Source organism: Vitis vinifera, chromosome 7 (assembly GCF_030704535.1).
Source record: "Vitis vinifera cultivar Pinot Noir 40024 chromosome 7, ASM3070453v1".
In the NCBI taxonomy this organism is placed as follows: domain Eukaryota; kingdom Viridiplantae; phylum Streptophyta; class Magnoliopsida; order Vitales; family Vitaceae; genus Vitis; species Vitis vinifera.
The window spans coordinates 23,172,094-23,187,607 of NC_081811.1; the positions used below are offsets into that span (position 1 = coordinate 23,172,094).

The following is a 15,514-nucleotide window of genomic DNA, read 5'->3' on the forward strand; positions in this document are numbered from 1 at the left end:
AAGAAAAAAAAACTCTTGTTCAAAAAAAAAAAAAATACATTTCAAAGGTAGAAAGAAAATAAGCCAAAGGATAGCTTCAATCCCATCTACTATAATGCCGACAATAGGTTGATAGGCCATACCTATTAATTACGATATTAGTTACAATTAATTTAGCAATAAGAAGGTGACTTCTTTAGTCCTGACTTGCAAATTTAGATCCAAATGTTAAGAGGAAGAATATTTAAGATGCAATTTTAGGTTGGTGCAGCTACCTATTAGTCAACTTTATTTTATATCCCATGCATCTTTTTGTATTTGGATTCTAAATGGGCGGTGCAGAATAACACCAGAGAAGAAACCACCAAGAAAAGAATAAAAGGAGAGCAAATATTCTTGTAAGTGATTTTGGAGCAAATTCTGATTTGGAGAATATATTTGGAGAATGGGAATTTTATTTTTGCAACTGTGATCACATTAATATTCAGCGCCAACCATAAATACGCATACAAACCCAAATTTTTAGCAATGTCAGCCGTTGAATCTGACATTCCCATGACACACAAGCATCACACAAATGTCTATGAAATTGCATGAGCTCACAGCTACCTTCCCTTTCTTATTTGATTTTGAATTCCGGAGAAGAACACATTGGTATGTTGCGTTAGTCTTTCATGTGTATGAAAGAGAAAAAGCTGGCCACGGAACTTTTCAGTGTACGTCTGGTGTGGTTGTGGCCATCTCATTAAAGCAGCAATGATACAAAAAGGAAGGTTCATACCTGTTGGGGTTGGATATGGAGGTTGGCTATGGAGCTGGTAGCAGTATTCTATGAAATCCTCCTGCAGATCTGTTTCCCAGACACCTATTCACACCACCTTAGCTGGAGGTTGGTTCTAATAATTTTTGAATCATTTTCTAGTGAATTATATTATTACAAACTTAGGTGTTTTCTAAGCTCAAGTATGACTTAGATAACTCAAACTACTTGAACGTTCTTCAACCGGCGACAGTAGGTTCCATTTTCGTGATTTAGTAGGATTTTCCTTTAGTTAATGACTACCCTTTACATGTTAAAAGGAAAAGGCTGCTAAATGAAAAGTTGCTTCTTTTTTTTTTTTGTTGGGTTCCGCCATGAAGGGAGCATACATAAGGCTTGAATGAAAAGTCAAGATTTAGTCATATAATAGAAGTTGTGTGATAAAGGGGAGTTTTTAACTTTTCAATGTCCGTATTTAATTTTCATTAAAAGATGTGCTAGAAACCAGGGCCACAAATCAGCATGCTTGGAATTCCAAGCCCAACCCAGAGCCTAAGGGTTGAATGGTTTGAACCCAAAATCAGGGGTGGGGTCCCAATCTCTTGGTTGGATATCCACATGATACTCCTCATTAGCTCCATCTAAAGCTAGAAATTAAAATTCTACCAAGTCAGCCGAATGGAAACAAAAGAGAACAGGAGCAAACATAGACGTATTTGGTTAGAATCTCTAGTTTAACCCAGTCATGCACCTTGGAGTTTGGGAAAAAATCAATCACCCATATCCCCATTGGAAAACGGTCAAATATATTTGGCCTGTCCATTTCACACTCCCACTCGAAGAATCCATTTTGATAATGAGAAATAGTACAGACCCCGTAATAAATAGAATGAAGATAGCAAATCTACTTCGAATTGCTGTTTATTCCAAAATGAATGACTCATTTGACGATGTGGGGAGGCAATTTCGCTTGCAAAACCTGCTACATCTCTTGGAAAGCCAAATAATGACTGGAAAACGAGGCCATGAAAGAGGAAGAAGATGGCATCAATGGAAGGGTGATAGGTGAATGATGATGCGTGGGCTGCATCCTGATGTGAGGTACAGGTTCATTGAAAATGATGGAGGTCCAATCAATCAACGTTTCTTTTTGATGTCCAAACAAAGAGTAGTGCCCACATACAGTTAATAGGGAGTAGTTCGACTACAAGAAGTAACGTATATATTTTCGGCCACGTGTCCCCATCTCTATGGTCCGATGAAATCTCTAAACTGTAACTGTCAAAATAACTGTCATGATTCATGAACTGTAAAATGTGATCCCAGTTTCTCCACCTGCTTTTTTAACCTTACGTGTAGACTTGGAAGACGTGAGAATTGGGATCTTAGGGTTAGGGTTTTTTGGCTTTGTAGGGGCAAATACAGACCATAGGTATAAAACAAAGAGGAATATAATAATACCATGTAGAATGATAATTGATAGAGAACCCCTATCCTTCATAGCAACTTGCGTTATCAAAGTATTATTAATATACACTTTTTTTTTTTTTTCTTCTCCTTTTTAAAAACTATTCTCACACCAATGATATATGAAAGTTCCCTTTTAGATTCTATTGTTGCAGCGAACTTGGATATTGTTGAGCTAATCCATCCATCCATCCATCCATTCAAACATCTCATGGGTTTCTTCCTTAGCAAGAGTGTGTTCCCATCTCATAATTCCGAGGATTTTTGAGGTTTTTGAGTTGGTAGATATTAATGATTTGTTTTTACTTATGGGATTTTTCATGCTTTATTTTATTGTAATAAATGATGGGTTGAGCCCAAAAATAAGAAAAAAAAAAAAAAAAAAGAAGGGAAGGAGAGAAGAAGGGGTATGGAGGGGTTGAATACGAATGTTGTACGGTAATAATAATAGAAAGATGAGAGATATTATTATTTTTGGAAATTGAATTTTGCAATATTGATGAGGGGTTTAAAAGGTGATGGTGCCTCTTTTTTTCTTGATGCCTTTCAACCACCGTCTTCCCTAATTTGGTTGTTTGTTCTGCCCACCCCATTCTTTTTTTCTCCAAATAATATGAATTTTACTTTATTTATTTATTTATTTATTTATTATATAATATTATTTTTATTATTTATCTTGCAGCTTCCTCGACCTCATATCTTATTTTCTTCGCTTCACACTGTAAAGGCTAAAACAACAACTCTCCGTTTGACCGGTTGCCACCCACCAGCTGCACAGCTCTCTCTCTCTCTCTCTCTTAACCTTCACATTCATGGAGACCCCACCTTGATCTTTTAAGAGTGGAACCATGAGCAGGAGCCGCCTCTCTTTTAGAGAAGAAAGGCTATAGAATCACCTCTTCCTTCCCATCTCTTTCTCTTTCTCTCTCTCTCTCTCTCTTTCTCTCCCGTCCCCTCTTGAAACCCTAAGAAAACCACAAAAAAGAAAACAGACCCCCAAACAGAAGACTTGTTCTGCAACCATCAATTTCATGATCCGTGGGTTGTTTGTTCTCTTCTTTGCGCACATCCTTTTGCTCGAAGACAAAGAAAAAGCGCAGCAAAGGAAAGGAAAGGACTGTCTTCCCTTGCCGATCAGAGAGCTTTTAAGGCATATGGGTACTTTCTGAAAACCCTTCCAGAAGATCTCCTTCTATCGTTCTCTTATGCCCTCTTTTGTAGCTTGCTCTTAAATGGGACTGTAAGTAAACAAATCTCTCTCCATATCTGTGTCTCCCTCCCTCACCTCTTTACTCTTTTGCTCTCTTTTTTATCTCTCTATCTCCCTCTATTCTCCCTTGAAGAGTCATGGATTCTGGGAATAGTGGGAGTATGCAGTCTTCAAGTGGTGGTGACGAAGAGTACGATTCACGCGCCGAATCGATCTCAGCCTTCTTGAACCCACCAGGCCATGTTGGTCCCATGCCTAACCCACCACAGCCACCACCACCACCACCTCACCACCACCACCACCACCACACCCACTCCTCATCTATGTTCGACCCACTTTCGAACTACTTCGATCCCTTGTCACGATCACCAACCCAACTACAAAACCCAAATTCCCTACTGAATCTCGACATGGTCTGGTCCAAAACCCTAAGATCTGACCCCAATTGCACCGAGATCGGTGGGATACTGGCCTCATCGTCGTCCACCCCACCTTTTTCCGGCGCCCAAGGACAAATCCGTGCCACCTTTCCGAGTTCGTTACCGTCGATGCCGTTTCCTCCAGCTCCGGAAAATGCTGCTCGAGCTACAGCTTCAGCTTCAAATGATCAAACCAACGTAGCACGTAACCCCAAGAAACGATCAAGAGCTTCCCGGCGTGCACCTACTACTGTGCTCACCACAGACACCACCAATTTCCGGGCCATGGTTCAGGAGTTCACTGGGATTCCTGCTCAACCCTTCACATCTTCGCCTTTCCCAAGAAGCAGGCTTGATCTGTTTGGTACAGCTTCTACTATGAGATCAGGCCATTTGGATCATGCACCACCTTCATACCTTTTGAGACCCTTTGCTCAAAAACTTCAGCCACCCCCATTTGCTTCTCCCCCTCCCTCTTCATCTTCTTCATTCTCTTCCTCTTCCATGGTTGATGCTATAGCTTCTACTACTAACATCACTTCTGGTTCAGCTAGCAATACTTCTTCTAATTCAACTTCCATTAACTACCAACTACCTTCAGATTTAGGCCTTGTGAAGCAGCCCCAGAATCTACTGAACATGAACGTGCAGAACCCAATTCTCTCAATCCAGTCTTTCCTTCAGACCCCACTTAAATACCCACATCCCAATTCAGCCATTATGGGCTCAAAACCACAAGGCTCTCTGGAAATTCCATCAACAGATTCACATATCAAAATGGGTGGTTTGGAGGACTTTGGTTTGAGCCATGGCCATGTCAATACACACCTCAGTGGCCTCCCCAACTTGGTATCATCGGATCGAACAGCGTCGAGAAGCGATAATAATCCTCCCAGCTGGAACGACGGATTGGGATCAAGTGGTGGAAATCATGGCCAGTTGGGGCCTCTCAATGGGAATTATAATAATTCGCAGCGGGTCACTAATGGCAAAATGAACTACTCGGCTTCCTCATCGGATTTTCACGGCGACAAGGTGCCGGAGAATGTTTCTACAAGAAGTGAAGGTATGGTGGAATCGTGGATTTGTTCTTCAGATTAGGAGTCTTCATTGACAGGGAAAAAGAAAAAAGAAAGAAAAAAAAACTACAAAGGAAATGATGGCGATTCTGATGAATACATGAAAGAGAAGTTTGTTTTCTCCATCTGAGATTCTTAACCATGACTTCGGACAACACTGAAACACTGTTTTTTTCCCCTTAGTTATATGTAAATAATAGTCCTTTTTTTTCTTCATTTCCATACATTTCTCAATCACACATCCATATACAAAACGACCGCGGACCTTTCAATATTCGTTTTTCAATAGTGAAATGCTGTTAGTTTCTTATGATATGTGCTTGTGTTCATGGCTTTACTTGGGTTTGACCGATTCGAGGAGACGAATGTGTAATCAAAGAAACAAACCGTGTCTTCCTCGTACCTTCTCATCTGTGATTCTCTCTTATCTCAACCGAAGAAGAAATAAAAAACAAAATTTAAAAATTTAAAAAAAAAATCAACTGTTTGGTGCAACGCATGCCAATGGCCTGGAAATTTGTCTGGTTTCTTCTATTGTTTTCTCCTTCTCTCCCTTATCATACTCTTCTCTAATTTTTTAGTATCTTTAAAAAAATTTGATGATATGAAGGAGTGATTGGCGGCGAGATTTGGGGAATCCTTAGCCGCCGCAATCTCATTTTTAAGAATTCAAATATCTTATGTGACTGTGAAAGGTTTTGTTTTTAATGATCATTCTGAAAAAAAAAAAAAATAGAAATTGGGGCATACCACTCATAATAATAGCCAACAATTTCACACGGGTTTCGATACAGTTCATGGTATAAATAATTAACAATGTTTCGGCAGTTTGCTCATTGCATACGCAATTATCTCCATAATTGTACTTTTGGGGCAAAGTTATCTTTTTTATTTGTCCCCCGAATTAAAAGCATGAAAATGAGGGTATCTTGGCTACTCACCAATGTGAATTCGTATTTGAATTTTTCAATATCTGTTTGGCTGACAGGAAACTTTGGCATTCCTGCGATATTCCACCAAATAACGAGAATTTTGAAATTGATTTTTAATAATCATGCTCCTGGTAAATTTTATAAATCTTTTAATATTTATGTACGGAGAAGGGGGGAAGCATGTTTGAAATGCAAACAAAGGAAATATTGACACCCAACAAAGATGAAAAATCATTCATCAATCGAAAATGATAATAATGACCTTGCAGTGTCTCAGAACTTTAGACAATGAAAAGATCAAGCCAGATGACAATACGGGCATATTGTTGTTTTGGAGAAACATGCAATTATCCCAAATTACAGTGTGTGACTGTGCTAAAGCCACGTTTCTTACTGGCTCCTGCGATGGGCAAGGAAGCAAATAATGAAGAAGAGCAAAGCTAGGTATGCTTATGAGTGGTATATATAGAGATCATCATAAAAAAAACAAGGGACTGGACTAGGCCTTGTAACATGGTGGGAAGCTTTGTGAAGTGCGGAGTTCACGGACCGCGATTTGTGAAGCAGTTCATGAGGAGTTACAGAGTCGATCTAAGCATATATAGGGGCAATTATGTGGGGTTGAATAATTAGTTTACTTGCAATCATTAGTTCATTTGTTAGTGCTAAGTCGAGCTCATGAAAAGCTTTGGCAACTGGTGGGAGGAGCCTTTTAGTGCCAAAAGTGAAAGAAATTTTTTATTTTTTATTTTTTAAAAAAAGATTATAATGGATAGTATTTTGTTTGTCGTCTCCCTCGGGATATTACCTGCTTAAGCAGTACGGCATATTGATTGGTTTTCCAACATGCGGGAGTCAGTTCAACCTGAATGGTAAATGAAAACCAGGCTACAACCCTTACATTTTGGCTGCATGACAGCTACCAGAGAATGATAATCGGGAGTGAATTGAAGAAACCAAGGCATTGGTTAGCTTGACGATTTTGTTGACTGACTTTGTGCGAACTGTGAAGGTGTGGTTTCTCTGGCATTCTGCAAAGAAGCTGTAAGAGGACTCCTGAGTCCTGACATGTCACTGCATGTGGGAAAATGATTAGGATTATTTGTCTGATTGTTTTCAATTAATCCAGATATAGAGGCTTTTGTTTTATTTTTATAGGGTTAGCTGTGGAAAAGGGGTGGGGGGTGGAGAGGGGAGAGGGGAGAGGGGAGGGAGAAAGAGGATATTGAGATCCAAAAAATATTCCAAATTTCAAACTTTGAAGTAGGCTAATACCTTGCATATTCTAGGTCCCCAGGTAACTTTTATGAATATCAAAGTGGGCAATCTTTATATGAATAGATGATCTAAAAAGGGAGTAATCTTTTTCATCCCATTGATTGATAGATCATGATCTTTTTCACTCCAATTATAGATCTCCACCCTGCTAGTTTAAATTGAGAATTTTTAGAATCATTTCACCCATGGAGTGATATGATTAACCATTGGATTTTGGGAAACTTTTTTTCTTTTGTAAAAAAGGAGAAAATGGCGTTTCCCCCTTTCACAGTTTCCCTCCCCTTATCTTGTGATCATTCTTTTTAAAAAAAATGATGTTGCAAAAGGAGAGGATAATTGTTCTCCCATAAACCCATAGAATTTGAGAGAGAGAGAGAGAGAGAGAGAGAGAGAGAGAGAGAGAGGAGATGAGGGGTTGTGAACTTGTGAACCTGTGCCACTCTTCTTTTACCATCATGGTGCCACTCTTCTTTTAGCATCATGGTGGCCCATGCCAGTGAGTAAGCTTGTTCTTAGCAATGATGGCTGTTCTCTCTTACTCCTCACTCCTCAAAGGCTGAACACAGTAAGGCAAAACTGGCAAACCCACCTCTCTCCCTCTCTCTCTCTCTCACACACACTCGATGCCCTACAATTTTGAGCCCGGAACTAAAAAAGATGTAGAGCTTTTGGCATCGCCCCGTCAAAAAGGCTGTCACCATTCCCTCACTCGAAACCACTCCCTCTCTTCAAACACCCCCCTAAAAATCAATAAATAAATCAATAAAGGCATATATTCAAGTGTGTCCTACGCTAGAAGAAGACAAGCTATATAAAGTTTCATATCCCCAGAATCAATAAATATTATTAATATCATGCATATGTTCCAAAGCACCCGAACGGGCAACTTGTTCAAATTTTTCTGTAATGATTTTTGACTCATCCTCCTTTTTTTCCTTCCTAGCTTGCAACATTTATTGACTAATCACTCCAGAGATAAACCAAAGCAAATCATTAAGGCCCTAATTACTAAATATAATGGAGATTAAAGAATACATATGCGTATGTTTGTATGTCCTCATCATGTTTTGGTTGGGATGGACAGGGCTTGCAGAAGGCATGATGAAAGTATACTGCAAGAGAAGGGAAGTGGGTTATTTGAAAACTCGAGGGCAAGTCTCACTGCTACACTTTTGGGTGCAGTCCTCGTGCAGGTTTGGCAAGTGGGGTTTCATTGACTTCATCATGATCTGCCTTCTCTACCATAAATCTGCACCTCATTCCCAAATCCCAATTTCCAAAATTCTGTCCCATACATAAAAATTACTCATTGTTAGAAATAAGGATTTAAAATTCATTTAAAGTTGCGAAAGTTAATTAATATTTCAATACTTATGATTTTTTATTATTGATTATTGTCTATGCTTTCAGTAGCTCTCTGTCTCTGTGTCTGCAGTCATAATAAAAATTGATCCAAAGTATAGTTTTTAAGTATCGGTTACTCCTATGTTCATTTCTAGTTTGGACTGAACAATTTACATATCTTATTTTGTCATTGTTTATAAAAGTTAGTTAGCAGTGGTGATGGCCAAAAAATTTGGTTAGTACAAGAATTGACTAAAGGCAGGACTAAATTATTAGCTGCCAAAAACATGGATGCCGTATATATAAGGGTAATATACTGGAAAGCATCGATGAAGGAGCTCATTCTATGGTCTCTCCTCAAAGTCACCGTGAACGAATTTTTTTATAAGATTTTAGCATATGAATGAATCTTATTTGATTTCGCAAATGGTTGTCACATCATTAAATCATTCGAATAAAAAAATTATTTCACAAAATTCATCACCTTAACTTAAATCACGTTATTATATTTAGGTTTGAGATTTTAATTTGTTTTGTTTTCACGGGTTTGAGATTTTATTTTATTATTTTCTTGGGTCGATTTCACCTGACTCCATGAAGTTTGGTATATAGACATCTAATCATCGCTAATTTTAAATTTCATAGATTAGCATTCTTATAAATTATAAGAATAATAAATTTAATAATAAATTATAAGATTTTAGCATATGAATGAATCTTATTTGATTTTAATAATAAATTATATTTAGGTTTGAGATTTTAATTTGTTTTGTTTTCACGGGTTTGAGATTTTATTTTATTATTTTCTTGGGTCAATTTCACCTGACTCCATGAAGTTTGGTGTATAGACATCTAATCATCGTTAATTTTAAATTTCATAGATTAGCATTCTTATAAATTATAAGAATAATAAATTTAATAATAAATTATAAGATTTTAGCATATGAATGAATCTTATTTGATTTCGCAAATGGTTGTCACGTCATTAAATCATTCGAATAAAAAAATTATTTCACAAAATTCATCATCTTAACTTAAATCACGTTATTATATTTAAGTTTGACATTTTATTTTATTATTTTCTTGAGTCGATTTCACCCAACTCCATAAAGTTTGGTATAGAGACATCTAATCATCATTACTTTTAAATTTCATTAATTGGCATTCTTATAAATTTATTTTATTTTTAAAAAAGATTTTAGACAAAAATATTTTAGGTTGATATGTTTAACAATTTTCTAAAAAATAAAATTTAAAACTAAATGTAGTTTATTATATTTATGCTTAACATAAAACGATGTCAATGAAATTAACCTTTTTTTTTATTTTTTTTTAATCTGATTTGGTATCACCTTGTTCGAATGATTATATGTACAATCGAAAAAACCAATTCAAATTTTTAAAAATTTTAAAATTTATAATTTATAAATATAAAATAAATGGGAAAAGTATGAAAAATTATCACGGCTATGATGAAAATAGTCTATTTGGATTTGGGAGATATATATATATATGGGGCGGGATAAACACAAGAATTTTTCATCTAGTCATCTAGTTTAATTTTTTTATAATTTAAAAAAAAAAATATTATATAAAATATTATTTTATTTTATATATTTTTTAAAAATAAAATAGAAAAACTAAATTAAAATATTTTTATATAATTATATATAAACTAGAACCTGCATATAACTTGTCCTATGTTTTAAAAAATATCAAACCCATTGTGAACACGTTAATCTTTATACCAAATATTATTGGGATTCTTGTTGATGTTGGTGGATACTATTTGCCAAATAAAATGATAAAATAACTTATCCCTTTAACTTAATTTTAATTTTATATTTTATTAATAACATTTAGTAACTTCAACTAAATTATTAAATCATATGAAGTCAAACATTCCCTTGAAAATTATTAAAATGACATTGAACTATAATTTAAAATTTAAGAAACTTTAAATATAGTTTGGATATATCTTTTTTTAAAACGAAAAAACCACAAACTTTTATATAAAAATAAAATAACTTGTAAAAAAAATATAAATTTAACTTATATTTTTAAAAAAATTTAAATTTGAAGTAATAAAAACTTTTCATTCTGTTCAACGGTTATTAATGTCATTACTTTTTAATATAAATTTCTAAAAAAATTTATATTTAATAATAGAAAACAAAGAGCAACATATAACAAAGAGTATATCTAAAATTATATAAAGAAATAATATAAAAGAATGGCCTAAACTTATATGATAGGAATAAGAGATGTTTTTTTGTTTGAATCTAAATATATAGGTTCTATTAGGTAACTGTTTTTTAAAATATTTCTAAAAAATAGATTTTAAAAATTGTTATATGATATTTTGTAAAACAAAAACTTAATTAGCAACTTTTTTTTATTTTTAACCATCCGGTTGTTTTTAATATTTTACAATATATATTAGAAATATTTTTTATATCCAATATTTTATTTTTAATCCTCCAACCCTCAAAAAACAAATAAAAATAATTAAAATATATCATTTGAAACTATCATATTTTCTATTGTTAAGGATTAAAAAACAAAAAATAATTTTCTTATTTACACATTTTTATGTTTTTTTTTTTTCGAGAATAAGAAAACAGTTATAAAAAACAATTTTCAAATACACCCACGTCCTCTCTTCATTTATTTTACCGTTAATTTCAGTTAAATTTTGAATGTAGATACAAGACAATCATTCTATCATTCAAAAATAAAGCTAAAGTGACTAGCCATTAACTATGATTCCTCTTTTAAAAAGCTCAAACTTGATTTAGGTTCCATTGATTCAACCGCCAAAGGCTAGAATTGAGGAAAATCATAATTGTCAAAAGAATATATATAATCATGACTTAGTTATTAAGCACTTGCTTCAAAAAGAAAAAAAGGGCAAGGGAAAAAAAAGGAAAAAGGAAAATGATATAGTAGGATTCACCCAATGGCTTTGAGTTGAAGAATATACATATACATAATCACTCATATAATAGTCATCATTTAGTTATTAATGACTTAGCTTTTAAAACAAAAAGATGAAAAAGGAAAAGTAAGCACTTACCAATGGAAAATGAGGCATAAGTAGTTTCCCAAAGTCAACCACTTTGCAGCTACAGTGAATCGGCACTCACCACAGCTTTAGATGAAATGTCAACTTTGCTTTGTTGTTAACCTTTTGGTACTTTTAATGATATTCATCTTTTTATGTGTTTCACAACAAGACATTCTTACATGATCTTTTCCCATAATACGAACAGAGGTGTTATGGACGATATGAAGAGAGAAAGATGCAGTTTTGAAACCCCATGAGTTTTTTTTTTTTTTTCCTTTTTTTTGGGGGTGTTTTTTTGTTTGGATTTGATGAAAGAATTTGGGTGAATTGTGGGAAAACAATGGACGGGTGGGGGGTCTATTCAGAATGATCTCTAAAGGGTTTGGAAATTCAGCAGAGTTACTATTGATGAAATCTTTTTGACTGTGCTAAATAGGTGTTGTCGGGGTGCCATCTTTTGGACGAATATGTATTGGGAAGTGACTCACCGAAAGTGTTGCATTTCCATCTCATCAAATCCTACTCATGTGCTCCCCTTATTCTCATTTCCGGATATTACTATCAATCTATCTTCACCCTTTTTGTTCCCCTTTGGAAAAGGTGTGTTTGGGTGTGATTGCAAGTTTTTTAGGCTGTCATATTTTTTCTCTCATTCTGATTGTGAAATTTACAGCGGCTTCACTTTTTTGCTCTGTACTTTAAATCCAGTTTTGAGTTAGGCAGATGTGAAAATGCTGGATGAAAAGTAGCACCCCCTTTCTTTCTTTCCTTCTTTTGGATTTTTACTATACAAATTGTATAATTGCCCTGAAAAATAATTTGAAGAGTCTAATCAACAAGGTTGAGATGAAAATAAAAATGACTCTGATGCATACATTCAGAGAGAGAGAGAGAGAGAGAGAGAGAGAGTAGGAGGGTAAATGTAGGGGATAGAGTGGGACCGGTGAAAATGATGTGGTTCCTTAGCTGAGTCAGTCGCTATGATTTCATTAAAATGGGGTGTGGGAGATGGTATGATGAAGGGGGGTGCAAACATGATGAGAGATGGGACGAAGCAGGGCTTGATCATGTCCCACTCAGCCCTCACCCGCCCCTCCTTTCCTTTGTCTCTATGCCTCGCCTGGCCTGTTTCTCTCTAGTCTTAACCCGCTGGCACCCAAATCCACACACACCAAACACTGCTTCTCCTTCCTTCAGTCCCATGCAATGCATCTGGATGCCGCCCTCTCACTATCACCCACATTACTCCTAATACCATCATGGCATACTAATCATGATTACATATGAATTAATCACACTCATCTAACTTCATATTCCCAACAAAGGATTGTGTTTTTGAGAGAGACAGATAGCTGGGTAACAACACCCCTTCAAGTTCCGTAAAGGGTTAATGGCATCGATCCTGTCAACGTCCAATAATTACCGCCATGTAAATGTTGATTAAGCTTATGATCAGTGAGCTAGTTTTAATTCCCTTTTCAATAATGTCAAGCCGCAGCTGCCATTATATTCTAAACTTCAGATATTTTGAAGACCTTGTCTGGAGGCTATCATTTTGCTCTCAAACTGTTTCAAGAATCAATACCCTTTAAAGTTTTGGTACTACAAGCTTAAAGACCCTAACCGGCTAACTGATCATCTGAGTTTGAAGCCAATGGAGTTGAGAGGCATTGCGAAAGGGACATCTGGCATTGAAAGACTGTGGCTGCTCACAGTGAAATAATAAGAGTGGCAGACAAAGTGGGGTTCTTGAAAAACACTTCAGAGCCACTTAGGCAGACAACCGATGATGTGAGAATCTAATATGAGCACTACTAAAACAAGGTTCACTTATTAATTACTCAGAAAACTGTAGGGTAATTTTCTTCAAAAGGGTGTGGAAGCCAAGGGGTTAAGAGGTGGAGATCGTTTCTTATGGAATGAAAGGACTGCCTGGACTGGTGACATTGACATTCAAAAGGTCATGCAACCGTATTTATTTCCATCTCTGTAAATGTAAATGAAGAAAAGAAATAGGAAATTTATTGATCTGTTTGTGAAAGTGCATTGAAAATCATGGATTCTTACCGTATGAAATCATTCTCTACTCTGCTCACCAAAAATTTTCAATTACGTACTCAGCCATAAACCCCAAAATTTATATAATATAGATTCTTAGAGATGTATTTGGCAATTGCACGATGAATAAATAATTTCAAGCATGAAGCTTCTATTTATCATTTCTTTGGTTTATATAATGTTTTAGAATTGTTTTTCGAGCTAAAGCTTTAATAAAAATAATATTAAATAAAAATTAAAAATAAAATAATTCACATAAAGTACGTAAGATCTCAACATCATCTCATGTTTCCCAACTCACTAAAAAATGGTTCATGATTTGTGTGACTTCTACTTTCATGCAACATTGTTTCATCAGGCTTTCACCCATTATGAAAAATTTATCATCGTTGTTTTTTATAAGAGTTTAGGTTGTGTCTTAGTTCTAATGTGATTGAACATACTCTCAAACTAACTATTAATTATAGCCTTAATAAGCTATTGTCTTGTCAATTAACTAATCAAACATAAACTCCTCTTTAGGTGGATTCTTCTTTTTATTCCTTAACCTTCAAGAAATTAACCGTCATTTCCAATTACTATTCCAAATGGCAAGTTTTTATGCGATATCTTTATTATAATTATTGCAAACTCATCTTCCTCTCATAATCTTTTTATCTCATGATCTAAAATATTTATGATAATTTACTTATTTTCTAAGTAATCTAATATTCAATAATATATTAATTTAATAAATATTTTATATAAAAAAAAAATTATACTAGTTAGAAATTTGAGATATTTTTCAATAATCTCTACCTTGAATTAAATTTCCTAGTTAATCTATTAACTCTTCATAACATATTTTTTTATCACATCTGGTACGACACACTTTTGTATCACATAAATCTTCAAGTCAAACTCAAATATAAGTTTGTTGTGTTAGTGAAAACTTTAATACAAACAATATTAATTGAAGAACACAAAGATAAAACAATTCACCCAAAATTTTTAATATAATTCGATCAATATGTCTAAATTTACAAATGAGAAATAATCATTGCCTTGTACCATAAAAAATATTACAAAAGATAATAATTAGATATAACCATTGAGTTTCAAAACATCTCATGTTTCTCCACTTTATTTATAGTTTTTTATGACATCTCTATTCATCATGTATTATCTTTACAAACTCATTTTCATTTTAATTTTTCTTTTTTTAATCTAAAATATTTCTAATAAATTTTCTTATTCTATAATGAAATCTAATAATATAATAACATATAAATTCATAAAATATTATATATTACATTTTTTATAAAATAACATATCTTAATTAGGAATCAATATAAATTATAACGTAATGTTGATGTGAGTAGATTTTAATTTTTATTAAAATAAATTTTTATTTCTATTTTATTTAATAACAAATCAACCATATGCATGAATGGAAAGAAAATAAAATTGATTTATCCTTTCCCATTATAATTTTCAAACATGATGTTCTTGAGATTTAGGACACAAAAGTTCTTTAATTTAATAAAAAAAATAATACGAAAAGTTAATAAATACGTAGGGGAAGTAATTCAGTAAACACACTTAAAGAAATAATTAGTTTTCTATTCTCTTTTAATCATTCTCAAAACCCTAATATGGCATAGAAATTCAAAAGAAAATAATTTGAGCCGATTTCTAGTTCAAAACTGCGTGCGAGATAGGGGAGGAGCATGGAATGTGGAGATGTTACAGTGTAGCGAAACCCACCGACAAGAATAGGTGAGAGGAGAATCAAACGGTTGCCGTGTTACGTTGCAGCATCAACCCATCGGTGGTGAGTCCACCTCAGGATGTGCATGTACTCCTTAAGTACACTTAAGTGCTGATCCTTGGAAAACTACCAGGAGCCACAGCATGTCATATAAATAAAATAAAATTTCCG

The 15,514-nt window shown here is 34.4% G+C and overlaps 1 protein-coding gene across 2 annotated transcripts; it reads left to right on the forward strand.

The window, feature by feature from the left end:
* The first annotated feature begins 506 nt into the window (after positions 1-506).
* Positions 507-5,229, forward strand: LOC104878319 (cell wall protein RBR3). 2 transcript variants are annotated; one of them, XM_059738462.1, is made up of 2 exons: positions 507-868; positions 2,889-5,229. In XM_059738462.1, exon 2 carries the CDS (start codon positions 3,554-3,556, stop codon positions 4,934-4,936), a length of 1,383 nt encoding a protein of 460 aa, XP_059594445.1. In that variant the 5' UTR covers positions 507-868; positions 2,889-3,553; the 3' UTR covers positions 4,937-5,229. The 2 variants fall into 2 exon arrangements, with proteins under 2 accessions (XP_059594445.1, XP_010646785.1); XM_010648483.3 differs by lacking the exon at positions 507-868 and having other exon boundaries at positions 2,909-3,364; positions 3,550-5,229.
* Positions 5,230-15,514: the final 10,285 nt, after the last annotated feature.

What these genes read in the sequence shown, in the direction of transcription:
- LOC104878319 (XM_059738462.1), top strand. Translation starts at nt 3,554, where the DNA reads ATGGATTCTGGGAATAGTGGGAGTATGCAGTCTTCAAGTGGTGGTGAC.